This window comes from Sceloporus undulatus, chromosome 2 (assembly GCF_019175285.1).
Source record: "Sceloporus undulatus isolate JIND9_A2432 ecotype Alabama chromosome 2, SceUnd_v1.1, whole genome shotgun sequence".
Lineage (NCBI taxonomy): Eukaryota > Metazoa > Chordata > Lepidosauria > Squamata > Phrynosomatidae > Sceloporus > Sceloporus undulatus.
The window spans coordinates 121,538,431-121,553,577 of NC_056523.1; the positions used below are offsets into that span (position 1 = coordinate 121,538,431).

At 41.9% G+C, this 15,147-nt stretch overlaps 1 protein-coding gene across 2 annotated transcripts in view; it reads right to left on the bottom strand.

Moving 5' to 3' along the window:
• Positions 1 to 14,194, bottom strand: part of GABRA6 (gamma-aminobutyric acid type A receptor subunit alpha6) — a 41,512-nt gene extending 27,318 nt beyond the window's left edge. The window contains exons 1-8 of one of the 2 annotated variants that reach the window (XM_042455296.1): positions 13,935 to 14,194; positions 13,677 to 13,819; positions 13,047 to 13,114; positions 8,773 to 8,993; positions 8,589 to 8,671; positions 4,699 to 4,842; positions 3,633 to 3,785; positions 1,843 to 2,102 (exon numbers count right to left, since the gene is read on the bottom strand). In XM_042455296.1, the coding sequence (XP_042311230.1) occupies positions 1,843 to 2,102; positions 3,633 to 3,785; positions 4,699 to 4,842; positions 8,589 to 8,671; positions 8,773 to 8,993; positions 13,047 to 13,114; positions 13,677 to 13,819; positions 13,935 to 13,996 (1,134 nt within the window). In that variant the 5' untranslated portion in view covers positions 13,997 to 14,194. Of the gene's footprint in view, positions 1 to 1,842; positions 2,103 to 3,632; positions 3,786 to 3,868; positions 4,022 to 4,698; positions 4,843 to 8,588; positions 8,672 to 8,772; positions 8,994 to 13,046; positions 13,115 to 13,676; positions 13,820 to 13,934 lie in introns of both variants that reach the window. The other variant, XM_042455295.1, reaches the window with a different exon arrangement.
• Between the last annotated feature and the right edge of the window lie 953 nt (positions 14,195 to 15,147).

Sequence of the window (15,147 nt, forward strand, 5' to 3'; positions counted from 1 at the left end):
GCATGTGCACAAATATTCATGCTTGCACAAGTGCGCACATACACACATATTTATAAGGTGCCAAAACCTGATATATCATGACTCTGTAACTCCAGGTCTCTGCTTAGACCGGGGGGGGGGGGGCAGAACCTTTTACTTTGCAGATGTTTTGGATTCCAATTCCAGCAGTTTGTTACTACTGACCATGCTTATGTGAGTTATAAACCAAGAGATCTCAAAGACCAGAGTTTCTCCACCCCAGCTTTAGACTTTCCCAGAAATAATAGCCCTTTCAAGCCTGTAATCATGCTTATACATTTCAGCAGTGAATTCCTTAATTTTTTACTTCAAAAATACTTTTGATTTATCTGTCTTGAAACTGCTAGTGATCTATCTCTTTGAGTGATTGTGAGTGGGAGGAATAACTCTGTTGACATTCTCCAAATTATGTAGATTTTCAGAAACCTCCAACAAGATCTTCTTTAAAACAGATTTTTTTAAATTTTAAACTTCAACTTTATTGCTTGCTCACAGGAAGGTTGACACTCTGTTAGTAAGCTATGCATGTTTATGTCCCTTTTTGGACAGGTCAACGTTTCCCAACTTTGATCCTCCAGGTTGGAACTCCCAAAAGCACTACTCAGTTTAGTCAACAATCAGGAATTCTGAGAGCTGAAGTCCAAAACATCCGAAGGACCAAAGTTTAGGAAACACTGGGATAGGGCATAAAAAGCCATGTACATATGCATACAAAAATACACTATTAGAAAAATAAAATGGCCAAGGGCATAGATATGTTTCATCTGCGGCAGCAACAAAGAGGCTTGTGGCACTTTTAATACTAGGTAGTTTTCTTTGTCATGATGTTTTGTGAACTCCAAAACACCCTATCAGATGGATCTAATGAGGTGGGCCAGAATCCATTAAAAATATGCCAAATAAATATTGACAATCTTTAAGGTGTCATAAGGTTTTGTTTCTTTTATTTTTTTTAAAAAGTGCATTTACCAGGAGGGAGGGATTGTAGAAAAGTACACATGAATTTTCATTTCGGGAAGAATAAAAAAGTAGTGTAACCCAAGATGGAACTGGTATGGGACTAGAATGTCAGTGTGGCTCTAAAAAACACAACAAGAACAAAAATGACAGATTTTCACATCCCTAGTAGAGAGGAAAATGTGGCACAGAGGGGTTTAATTTAGTGCTGCAGCTGCTAAGCCATTCTTCAATCATATTTCTATTATGAGGGGGGCACACTGTGCTCGGCATCATCTGTGTAGGATCTTTTTTTCTTCCCTGAAATAAAGCACTTCAGTATCTCATAAGAGTCAGGCACAGTGAGCTTCCAGTTTCATGCCTTTTGCTGGGCTTCCTCCAACATAGCCAAGCTTATGTGAAGATGCCAAGTCTATGTAAAGTCTAATTTCCTTTCACCGCACCCATGACCCACTTACAGAATGCCTGTTACAAACTGATCCAAAAATGTGTGGCCAGTGTATATCCACTTGAACAGGATCCTGCACTGCTTGCAGGACTATGACACTGATAGCACAGCTCAGGAATATGCCTGCAAAACTATCTAAGGCAATTTGCATTGTTCTCTTATGCAGAAGGTGGAGAAACTGTATTGTAATAAAACAGATGCAGAACAAGATCTCTTCCAATTATCTTTTTAGAAAATAATTATATAAACCCCCACACTTTCACTAAGACAACAACTTGATTCCTGAACTGATGAAGCTCTTTGTGTTATGTAAGCTCTCACAGACTAAGATCGCTGTAATATTGTTCAATTGTTTGGCATTCACTACTTTGCCTGTCTCTTCCTATATGATGCTTATTATCAGAAATGTGAGCAATTACCGAGACTATCTCATCCTCCGCCGGTACAGTAGCTGCTGAGAGGGCGGCTGCTAGTGCGGCTGCCCTGGCTGCCTTCCTCATTGCTCTCTGAGTCTGAAGATTGGTAAAGTAGTTGACAGCTGCAAACTCGATAAGTGCAGAGAAGACAAAGGCAAAGCACACAGCAATGAACCAATCCATGGCAGTAGCATAAGACACCTTGGGCAAAGAGTGGCGGGCACTGATGCTCAGTGTAGTCATGGTGAGAACAGTAGTGATCCCTGGAAAGGAAGAATGGAAAGAAAGACATAAGGACTCCATGAATATAATATTTTCAAACTTAGTGAATTAAACTCCCTTTGCACTAGTGTCATATGTCATTTCAACCAATTAACCAATTTATAGACCATGGCCCGAAACAGACGGACCAAAAGGGATGCCATCAGGTTGCATTGGGTGCATGTTTAGACGATGAACACCCCGAATGCAGCCAGAAGCTGCCCCAGTGCCTCTCTAAATGAAAAGAACCAGCCTGAAAAGGAGTAGGAAATAACCAATTCTTTTTCAGAGGCTGATTTGAAATAGCAGCTATCAGTCAGATTGGGGCAATGCATGTCGCTGATGCAGCACTGGAATAAGTGGCGCCAGGAGACCCTGGATCCACCCTTGGGTGGTCTTTTTCGCCCCTAAGTTGCAAGCCATTTATGATCAGAAGGAAACCCTGTTATTTTTCAATAGGTATCTCTGCAGAAGTATAGGCAGAGCACAAGTTTGCAGAATTCAAACCCACTGGGTACAAGGACATTTCCTATCTGGTGAGTTTCCACAGATCTGCAGGCTTGTGATCTGATGCTAAGCCAGTTTATTTAAAACAACAAGAACAACAAAAAGCCCTGCACTGTGATATTCCTCAGCAAGTAGAAAAGCCGGCTCATGATTAATCAGAAGCCAAGACAGATGAATCTTATCATTTTTTATTTTTCAATTTTTTCCAATCATTGAGAATTCACTGTCTTTTAAGTATATATTAAAATGCATGTTCATTTTTGTGCACAACTCTCCTAAATTTCATTTCTGTATGCAATTTTCCTTAATGGATATAATGTAAGCAAACTGACTGAATACAATGCATAGTACAGTGGTACCCCGGGTTACGAATTTAATTCGTTCCGCGGCGCCGTTTGTAACCCGAAAGATTTCGCAACCCGAAACCGCTAGCGCTGGAAAGCCACGGCTTTTAAATTTCGTGCCAAAAAGCGCCGAAACACACCAAAAAAAATTTCGTAACCCGAAAAATCTTTCGTTACCCGGAACAGTTTTTTCCAAGCTAACTTTTTCGTACCCCGGAAATTTCGTAACGCGATCAATTCGTATCCCGGGGTACCACTGTATTCCCCTAATAACTGCATTCTTGTGTCCACATCTGCTCAATACATATATTTGTGTACACATTTTTAACTGGAGAACACCAATGCAATATTCAGGAAAGGGAAAATTTTGCAGATTATTTTATTCAACATAAAATTTGAAAATTTGAAATTAGATTTGTTTAAACTAAAATGCAAACTGAACAAATTTGCTCCTAGTCTTAGTTAAAAGTACGACTCATTGATTCAATGGGACATATTCGCAGTAAAACATCACTGTCTTAATTCCTTTGTTACTGTCTTTCCAAAGGGAAAGAAAGGATAGGAAAGGAAAACTCTAATCCTAATGCTAACTTCCACCACAGAACAGCATAAGACACAAAACAATGCAAGAACGAACACATTAATGAACGAAGATCATGAGGGTAAAAAAAGCATGAATACCAGCCACAGTTCTTGCTGGAACAGATTCCTTGTTGATCCAAAACACAACTTGAGAGAGGATTACAGTCATAGTGCATGGAATGTATGTCTGAATGAGATAATAGCCTATTTTCCTTTGTAGATGAAAATAGAGCACCTGAAGTGAATATTCACCTAAAGGAAACATATAAGCAATGAAAAATGGTTGAAATGGAATGAAACAGAGTGGTTTGGGGCTGAGATCATAACCTTCATACCAAAAACTGTTCTAGCTGGAACAGACTCCTTATTAATCCAGAAAGACACCTGAGAAAGGATGACTGTCATGATGCAGGGAGTATATATCTGTATCATGAAGTAGCCCATCTTCCTTTGTAAGTGGAAATAAACAGTCATTATTACGTATTCACCTGTTAGGAAACAAGTATATCAGCATTACCTTTGTCCATGTATTATCTTGGAACATTTCAAATAAGCAGGCAGGCAGAGCTGGTGTACTCAATATTTTTTAAAAAAAAATGTGAATAAGCAGGCTTTACAGACCTGAACTGGATCAGATAAAACAAATAAATTTGCAAATGTTTACCCTTTTGACATCCCCCCCTGCATAGTTCATTCTAGTTTTTCTAGTCCTTAGGGAGGGACAATGAACTACAGAGTACACTAACCTTGCAAGTAAGAGAAAAAATAACCTTGCAAGTAAGCGTCTTTATTCAATTGGTTTTCTGGGCAATCTTAGAGAAAAATTTAGAGGCAAAAGCTGGGCTCATTGTGCCCATGACACATAGTCTCTCCTGATTCTGCATCCTGTCTCTGCTTAAAATTGCCTGCTGTGTGACAGGAAAGAAAGTGTTGCCTGGCATTGTGGGGAGCAATCCTGGCAACAATCTTACCATTTTCACTTGGTAACTGGAGCACTGTCAGAAGGACAGGACATGCTATGGACATGTTAAAGCACCATGTTGAACATAAGTCTCTGAGAGGAAGTCAGTAGATTTTCCAACAAATAGAGCCAATTTCACTAAATATGCTCAGAAACTAAACAAGCTTGCTAATGTTGCCACTCCACATGGAATCATGAGCTTACCTGTATTAGACTTTATTGTTTCACTAGAGACTGTTTGCCCTATCAGATCATACTGGAGAAGACTGGAGGATTCTTGTGGTATTTCCACTGAATATAATGGTCCTTTTTTCCAAGTATAAATAATCTCACTTTTAGGATAGGCATCTGAGTCAAGAAGGGAGAAAGAAGAAAACTATGATATCCATAAACTTTCAATATCAAAATATGCAGGAAAATCTATATTCTGCTAAATTCTGTGGCCTCCATGGAGTGTACGATCTGTGCTCTGTGTACTGTTCCACTCACAAATTTCCTGCTCCATTTGCTGTGGTTCTGAATGGTTGCTGAACTCCAGTTCCCATCAGCCCTAGCTACCCTCACCAGTAAGGAGGCATGGCAGAGCCAGTTCTTCGCCAGCACCAGATGTTTCCCCACCTCTGGTCAGAACATATGGGAACATGAACAACTCATATCAAGCTGAATGACTAAAACCTTGCCAATGCATTTTCCCTCTGTGAGGTTAAATACATACACACACACGCACACACAGAGAATATGTTCAAAAGGACCAGCTGATTGATAAAAATAAAATGAACAACTCATCTAAATGCAGAAGGTAAACACATCATATTTTCCAATTACGCACATTTTACAAAAATGTGCAGAAGAAGCAATGAAATGAGCAAAATCTCTCCAACAACATGCAACAAATCTTGCCATGCCACGGGGAGAAGGAACAAAATTGCAATTTCTCTTTTAGTGCACAATGATGGATAAATTTGGGATTTACATTCATACCTGTATTCCAATTTGCTAAAGTGAAAACTAATGATGCTAACATTTTGCTTTTCTCTAGCATAAACCTGAAACATGAATTTACACTGAATGTACAATTTGTATGTAATTTTAAAACTGGTGGAAAATGTAGGCAAATATCTATAATATGAAAAAGATACAATCAGGATGACTTTCCCAAAAGTCAAAACTCCCTATGTGGAAAGGAAATCAGTGGGACTTAAAGATATTTAATCATAATGTAGGTGCTGTTGATTTAATGGCTAATTTATTCTACATCCAATCTATACCTATTTTAAAATAAATATGGTCATAGAGTACTTTGGCTTCTAGATTTAAAGGTGCTATGTGATGTTGGTTTTGCTGCAGACAAGTGATGCAGCCACTGCTCTGCAAGTTTCAAAACAGGTGAAATTTAGGAATGATTATAACACAATTCCAAAATGATTCATCCATTTTCCTGAGTTGACCTTTATTTCTGGTTATTTCAGAAATGATGATAGTAAAAATGTACTTATTATGACATCACTTATCCAGAACTCACTGTATTATTGAGTCCCCCTCTCACCAACAATCTATGACTGACAACAGGGAGAGGAGCCGGTGAATTTCTCAAACATATAGAGACATTATTTGACATCCAGAGAGTTTTTGAGACCCATTTTATATACTCTTCCTTGTTGCATTCCAGCAAGCAAGGAAGATTTTTTTTTTCATATCCTTCAATCTTATCAAAGGCATGATTATCAGTGACAGATAAACTACTTCAACCTAGTCTACCTTGGTCACTTTCTCTGTCATAACAATGGGTAAGAAGACATGCAGAGGCTGGAAAGATAACTTTTATTCAAAGCTAGAGATGTGCAATTAAAAATTCAGTTCCATCAGGATCCTTTATGCTCCATTCAGCTTGGGCAAGATACCCTGGAGCAAGTCGCAAGACAAACTTATTTTAACACTCTAACACAAATTCCATGAGACAAATATTCTAAACTTGAGTCCTGAAACATGATATTGTGCATCCCTTACTGGCAATTTCAGGATTTAATGCAAAGCACCTTAGGTAACTTGGGGTATGTACGGGCTTGGCAAATATCTGTCTCAGTATTAACACACTCTTGAACAAGACATTCCTAAGTTTGGCTAGAAAACAAGAAAGGGAAGAAAGGGGCTTTCTAAACTGCCATTTGGGACGTCCGGAGGACGTCCCATTTTAAAAAAGGGGTGTTTCTTTTAGACGCCCCTGGGCCTAGTACGGACTCCGTCCGTACAAGATGGCTCCGGCCCTTCTACATGGCCGGCGCCATCTTTGCGTATCGGACGCTGAGCGTCCGTACGCGTCGCGTCCCTTGTGATGTAGCGAGTGCGCCCCTGGCGCCTCGCTACGTCGCAAACGCGACGGAAAAAGAAGCTCCATTTTGGAGCTTCTTTTTCAGTCCGTGCGGGAGTCGGGCCGTGTGAAGGCTCCGGCTCCCCCGCGGACCTACTGGCGGCGGCGGCAGAGCGCCGCAAAGCGGAGGTATGTACCCCGCCAAAGTGTGGTCACATCTTTCCCCTACAGTGAACTACACAAGTCCTTCTCTCAGAAAAAGTCTACTGACTCAAACAAACACTGTTCCTGAGAAGAGCTTGATCAGTGATTTTATCCCAAACATAGGCTATCACCATATGAATTTCCATCACTGGCTGCAATTTCAGTGGGGATAAATGTTTTCTTCCTTTCTTAGAAAAATAATGTTGTAAAAGCATGGCTGTACATATTGTATCTAATTAAGGTGAGACAGACAGAACAGAGCTTCCATGGATCTATCATCCTAAAGGTCATATTAAAAAAAAATGAAACCTTGTTCCACCTGACTTGGCCTTAATCTGGCTTCCTTTCCCTTACATACATGGCTGTAGATCTAAATCAGAAGAGCATCTTTAACCTAGCAAGGATCTAATACCTAAATGAATATCATATTAATATTTCCATAATATTTAATTGTTTTTTATGAGTTAAGAATTCTTTCAATTACTCGCATTATTTAAATGACAATTTCATCACTGAAGAACTCTTTTAGCAACATGTGATATGTATAGAAAGAGATTAGCTCCCCTAGCATCTTCTGCTGCCATTTGTGTATTTTAACATTTGACAGAATCATGTCTTTGATATGTATAATTAAATATTTTCAGATAATGAAGTAAACTTCATTTACTTGTGTGCAAACTACACCTCAGTGTGATATATCTGTTCTACTGATATACCAAAACAAAAGATTTAACACAGAGAAAAAATTACTGGTAATCTAATTTGAACCACTAGCCTCTAAAAAAAAAGTTAGCTAAAATGCATAACATTCTAAATGACAATGAAACAATCTCTATTTTAAATTATACCCTTAAACAGAATCAGTATCTAAATAATGCAAGTTCAAATCAATGGTTTAATTTGTTTAAGACTGCTACTCAGTTTTCACTTAATTTTAAAGAATATGCTTTCAAGGTTACCTTGCAATTATATATATGGCTTCAAGGGAAATGTGTAAGATAATTACGACATGGGATAAATAATAATAAAGAATCAAAATTGATTTTATGCATATATTACCATATGTGCATAAGTGGCTAAGTAACAAAAGTGATGCTGGAAGATGTTAATACACATCATGTAATTTACAAGTCATACCTGTTCCATTCCTATGTTTGCTAAACTATTTAAAAGCTATCTCTATCATAAAGTCACATGAACCACTTATGTATACATCAACCTCAGTTAGATGAATATATGAAAAAAATGGAAAATTAAATAAAACCTGATCTCAAGCAGAAAATAAAGTAGTAGAGAACTATTTTGTCAATTCTTTGTCAATTAACCCAACAGAATGTTTTTGATCTTGTGAATTTAATTCAGATTTGATTAAAAAAATTAAATGTGATTTTTTTAAAAAAAAAATCTTAGCTAACAATGTCTGTTCTTTTTACTTCTAACACTTCTTTCCAAAGAAACTCACTGCATACTTCTATAATGCCCTGCAGTATTACTTCAAAAATGGCAGTATGTCAGATGAACTTATGTTATGCTTTTTAAAACTTTGCTTATATTGGAAGATATGAAGTTTTTGCGGACTTACAGCTCCCAAACTTCAATGGACAAGCATGTCCATCCATAGGAAAGTTTACCAGACGCATTGGGCAGTCAGCATTAATCGTAAGTCTAAAAAGGAGGAGAGCACAACTGAAATTAATCACCACAAAAGCCACTCCCCTCCCTCATGTAAGAGGGCTATGAAACAGAAAAAAACTAGTTATTCTTACCTCATTGTATAGAGAATGGTGCCATTTTGCATTATCCTGAAAAGTTTATTGGGAGTTGTCATATTGTGAGCTATTGACTTCTTCCCATTTCTAAAGAAGGTGTCTGGTGTCCATATTTTACTGACCATTAAATTGTTCAACCTCAGAATTTCTGTGGGCCCACCAAATTTCAGCCTCTCATCAATCCATGTTTGGCGAAAGAAAACATCCATTGTATATTCCTATAGCAAAACAAATCAACTAAATAACTACTGAAGACAGAATTAGTAGAGGAAACATTTTTTCCCTGTTGGGGTTACCTGTCAAAGGACATATACTGGAAGTCTGCACGACCCAAACCTGTTTCCTTTCTTTTAGTTGTTAGCCTCTATCTCTATCCCCAGCCCCTTTCCTTCTGGCATGCTTTTCTCTACCCCATCTTAGGGGTGTGTGGGGGGGGGAGGTGCCCAGAAAAAGAAAGACATCTCTCTCGTCAGAGGTATGAGGTCACCACTTGCAGAGAGCTTCTGAAATTAGGTTGAGGGCTACATAAAATTAGGTCAAGGACCAGATGTGGCACTAGGGATGCAGGTTGCCCACCTTGACATTCAAGTAACAATATGTGGTTTCTTGGTAGGAGAGCTTACATGGACAAGTCAGCCCCATTCCATCTGCTTCTTAATCACTTTAATCCTATTATTCTTAAATAGTTACTAAAAAGGAGCCAGCCTGTGAAGGAAAGAAAAATATCCCTTTCTTAAAGGGTTTCATATCAGTAAGCAAAAATGGAGTGCATAATTTGCAATCACATAATAAACACAAACCTTACGTGAATTCATAAAACAAAATGTAATTCCCTATATTAATGTCTTAAAATGAATATGCAATATTGGTTTTGGACAAGATAAAAGTAGCTTTTTAGCAGAGACTTGGATTTAACAGTGCTGTGGTAGAATAAAAGCTTTCCTAGAGTGAGAACCATAGGATTGGTGGGAATAAAATGAGTGATTTGGTAAAGATTCATTTCGAAATAATAAGCAAATAGAAGAGAAAATGAGAATAACTCATGAAAAGAGTAAGAAGACTATAAGAAAAGGAAGATTTCTAAGGATTGATCTGTAAAAGCCAGAAGGGCAAAGTTAAAATGCTTGAAATAAAGGTTCTGGTGTCTAATGGTAAGGCCATCCATTTAAAAAGTCTTGTTATATTTGTCTTTTTTTTTCATAATTGCTCTTTATATTGTGTGTTGACAGCATAGTTATTTAAAATCTTATGGAACATGCAGAAGTGTCTGCAGTGCAGCAGTACCTGGTGCACTTTTCCGCTATTTAAGCTGAATATTGTCTACATTCCTGAACGATTTTTAGTTTTTTGTACTAGAAAATGCAGACTGTGTTTTCACAAAGTAAATCTACAGCGATTTGAAATACAACAACTGAGAGCAATGCATGGCCTTCAATAAAGATATCTGAAAACAGAAAGAAAAAAAAAGTCTAGTTGTCCTAAGATACTAGCTTTTGACTTTAGCTGGCCTGCCTCCAACAAGGGGTCAACTGGAACAATCCTGAAAATGGGAAACCTGTTAGATAGGGATGAGATTACCTTTTATCTTTCTAAATTTTGACAAGGTCCCCATTATAATTAAAAATCAAGAGTTTCAGGATAACACATCATCCTAACTACCACTACCACCACATTATATTCCAAATTTCATTCCCTAGGGATCTAAGATCACTATACTATAAAATCCTACCTACACAAGCTAGATCAGCCCAATGCTAGTTTTTGTGGTGCTTTCATTCATTTCAAGTGAGGATTACAGAAAACTCAGTTCTTAATGAATGCTGTTGTGTTAAGTGGCTCAGAGAATTTGTTTAGACACGAAGAACCCATAGTGTTCCAACATGAATGAGGATTTTGGCTGACTTTCTTCCTTCATATTTCTGACACAGTTTGGTCTGAAAACAAACTCTTAGTCTTAGTACTTTATCACACAGGGGGCAAGGACCCACATCCTGTGAATAAATGGCCATTAAATCTGTGAATATCCCACAAGAGCAGGATTGTTTTCATACGACATCAACATTATCCCAGCATTATCCCAGTGGTGCAATTTTGCAGAATCTTTATTCATGGGATAATGCTAGGATAATGGCGACGTTGTGTAACGTTGTTCAAAAACAATCCGGCTCTTCCAGGATATTCATGAGAAATGACCCTTTATTCATGGGATGCAGGCGCTTGCCTCCTGTGTAATAAAGTCCTTTATCATGGCTGGAAAGTTTCAGTGGGTTTGGTTCCAGGACACATACACCACCACCCCATGGATACCAAAATTCATGGATGCTCAAATCCCATTAAATACAGTGGCATTTGTAAAATGTTGTCACTTATACAAAATGCCAAAATCAAGATTTGCCTTTTGGAATTTATATACATTTAAAATGTTTTCACACCATGGGTGGCTGAATCCAAGGATAAGAAATCTGTGAATATGGAGTGCCGACTGTACTTTCAAAAGTAATGTATTCTGTTACTCATTACAGTGTTTAAAAAGTAGCCTGTTACTGTTTGCTCATAACTTGTTATGTTACTTGTTGCACTGATTTCACTCTACCATTACTTTCCATTACTTTCTGTCACATCAGAGAATTGAATAAGGATTGCCAAATTCATGCTAAATAACTGCTTGAAATGCCCATTACAGTAACTTTTTTTAAAAAAAAATACCAATAAACAAATTCATTGGCTAAAGTAACTTCACATGTATTAATTATAATTTTTTAAAAATGTAATTTGGTTACAAAATTTGGTTACACTCTTGTTACTACCCCCCCCACCCCCCCCCCCCCCCAAAAAAGAAAATGGCCATCCATGAAAGATCCCAAACCCATGACTCTTTTGCATAAAGTGTAATGTCATGGGCAAATGAACTAAGTATTCCATTTTACAGGGCAAGCAATAGGCTATTTCAGCAGTCCCCTGTCCCCTCCAAATGTCTTCATGAAGTATATGACCCCTTATTAAAAGTAGGGGAGGGAAACAGATGTCTTTCAGATATGCGAGATTATGTTCCATCTTTCAAATCCTTTTCTGAGAGCATTACTGTGAATTTTGCAAGAACTTCACAGAATCAGCCTATGTGAGCAGGCAAACAAAACCAACAGCCAGAACACTTGAGAACACCAATCCAACTCTAAGCATAAACATGACAGAAAGCGCTCAAGTCTATATAAATCTACTCAGAAGTAAGTCTATACAGTCGTCCCTCAATCTCCATAGATTCTGCATCCTCAGATTCAACCGTCCACAGCTTGAAAATGTTTTAAAAATCATTTCGCAAATTCGCAAAAACAAACCTTGATTGTGCCATTTTATATAAAGGGCACCATCTGACTACCCCATTACCGTATATACAATGGTACTTGACCATCCACAGGTTTTGTTATCCATGGCATTTCCTGGAACCAGACCCCAGCAAATACCAAGGGCCCACTGTAAAATGGCAGCTGAAGTCTCATTCGTTTCAGGAGGAAGTGTAAGCACCATTGGGGCATTCTGAGGTGACCAATAACCAATTTGCAAGGGCAAGGTAAAAGGGGACAGGGAGGGAACCTAATTCAAAACTGAATCCAGCATCCAGAAGTGCTCCTAATAACAGTGGGCCGTGGGCAACCAAGGTTACACTTTCTGAGTGAAACACACACAGGTATCACGTTGGTCCCCCAACTAAGAGCCCCCTGCCATCTGCTCTTCCCCTGAGCAAAGAAGGGCCACTCTCTGTTTTGTCTGATGTGAGCTTGGCTACATTTTTCTGGCCCAGCTCTGTGCTCTGCCTTGTAATTCCTGGTATCATCCTGGCCTCAATCTTCTTATCCGGGGCGGGTGCCTTCCCCAACAAGTCCAGTCCAGCCTGTCCAGGGGGGTGGGCAAGCAGGAATGGCCCACATTGGCCTGGCGGCCCAAGCATTCCTTTGGGAAGGCTGCTCAAGCCCCTCGTCTTTTTCCTGCAGATCCCTGAGCACCACCGAAGACTAATACATTTTAAAACCCCTCTCCTCCCCTTGTTGTGCCAAGCAGCTTCTGGGCCGCCCCAACAGGAAAGGCCTGGCCAGGCAGAGATTGTGGAGGGGATTAAAAGGCCTAATCTGCCCTAATGACAGTCCCCTCAGAGGCTGCCTGGATGGCGCCTGGGAAATAGGGCCAGGGCCCGGGGAGGTGGGGGGGGGAGACGAGAAATGGGGGTGCCCCTAAATTGGGGGAGAGGGGCCGTCAGGGCCTCTGGGAGCTCTTACCATTTCCACATCTGACACTGGGCCAAAACTGGTGACGTAGATGTCTGTCTTGACTTCTGTCACGGCTCCTGGGAGGGAAAAGGGGGGGAAGCCACCCCAGAAGAATGGAGAGGGTTAGAGGGGCTAAAGTATTCGGATTAGTATTCTTATTTCCAACTTATGGCCACCCTAAGATGATCCTATCCCGGGCTTTATTTCTCTTGGCAAGTTTTCTCTGGGGCTGAGAGAGTGTGACTTGCCCGAGGTCCCCCGGGGGTCCGTCTTGGCCCAGAGAGCCCTCCTAGCCCGACCCTCCTCCTCCTTCTTCCCGGGGCCTCGCCGTCCAAGAGAGAAAGGCCGCCACCAGGCAAGAAACTTCCCTCTGCTGCGCTCCAGAGCATCCCTTGGCGGCCCCCTCCTCCTCCCTCCCAGGGCGGGCGGGCGGGCGGTGCGGGGTCCCAGCTTCAGAGGAGGGGCTGCCCGGCCCGTCCAAGCCCTCCCGGCCCGGCTCCCAGGTTGCTCCGCCTTGGCGGGAGGCCTCTCTCCCGGGAAGCGCCCTCGAGGCTCTTCTTCCGCCTTCTCCCTCTGCTCCTCGCTCGCTCTCCCCGAGGGTCCGGGGCTGGAGGGGCCAGGGAGGAGCAGGAGCCCCACCTGGGCTGCCTCTGCCGCCAAAGCCGGGCCGGAGCCGGTTGTCGTAGCCGTCGAGCAGCTTGTCCAGGATCCGGGAGATGTTCTCGGCGTAGAGGTCGCCTTCGTCGGCGCTGGACTCCTCCGCCAGCAGCACCCCGTCGAGGCTGCGGAGGCAAAGCCACAAGACACAAGAAGACCCAAGAGCAGAGGGTCAGAGGCCGCGGCCCCCCTCCCTCTCCCCAAGGAGTCCCAGGAGAAAGTCAGGCAAAGTTCCCCTACCTGAGCAGCAGCAGCAGCAGCAGGGAGCTCCAGCAGAGCCCCAGGGCCCCCAAGGCCGCCATCCTCCAGACAAGCTGCTCAACTGGAGCCCCTTTCCGAAGCAGAGCCCATCGCCCTCGGGCTCTGGGGGCTCTTTGCTCCCTGGCTGCTGCTCCTGGGACTGGAGGAGGAGGAGGCGACCCGCCTTCGAGTGGCTCCGAGGGAGGCTGGCAGCCAGGACAGATGGCCCTGGCCTCCGGCCCCCTCGCCTTCCCGCCTCGCTTGCTTCCTTCCTTCCCTCCCTTCGGCTGGGAAGGGCAGGCTGGGGCTGGGTCGGAGGGAGAGCAGGGACACAATCATGGAAGAAGGCATTAGGGGGAATTAAGCAGGGAGAAATCCACTGCTAGTTTGGGCAGGGAATTAGCAGGGACCCGGGAGGGGATCCGGGAAAGCGCCGGCATCTTGCTGCGAGGCGGATTAGGGGCTCGGAATGGCCTCCGCCTTTTGAGCCTGAGTAGGAGGATTTTATGGCCCACGGAGAGAGGGCTCTTGTTCTTCTTATTCTTACTATTCTTAAGCAGCAGTCCTCGCCTTTCTTTTCGGGAACTTTCCTTGGTCAGGTGTTGCTTTGAGGCCTGAGCTGGGAGTAGGCCTTACGACCCTGGGCTGCATCCGCACTGGAGAAATAACCCGGCTTGGCCCACCACTAACTCCCAGAATTCCATAGCCTTCAGCCAGGGCAGTTAAAGCGGTGGGGGTTATTTCTCCAGTAGGGATGGACATTTAGTAAGCGGTGCAGCTGATATTTTTGATCTTTTGTCTTGTTTTAACAAAACAGCAAACTTAATTTTGTCATTTGACCTCCATCGGGGCTCCTGACAGATTGCCAGCCCTGTCCTTTGCACTTTGCGACATGCTAAGACTCATTGGCGGCCACATCCATAGCCTGGTGAAAGTGGAGGTTTTTTTCCTCCGGTGGGAGTGAAACACTTCAGATCCCATGAACTATATCACTTAACCTGGGCCTTAAAAAGGCGACCGTTTCTTCTCTTTCGGGAAAATATCACCGGCTTCACTGACTGGTGGCAAGTAAGGGCTCTGTGCTGCTATTGCTAGAGTCTTATGCCCACTCACGAAAGAAATCCCCTTAAATTCACTGGGGGATTACTTCTGAGTAAGTGTGTTTAGGAATAGGATGTAAGTCTTCTGCATGGAGCGTGTGCTCCTTCAAGTG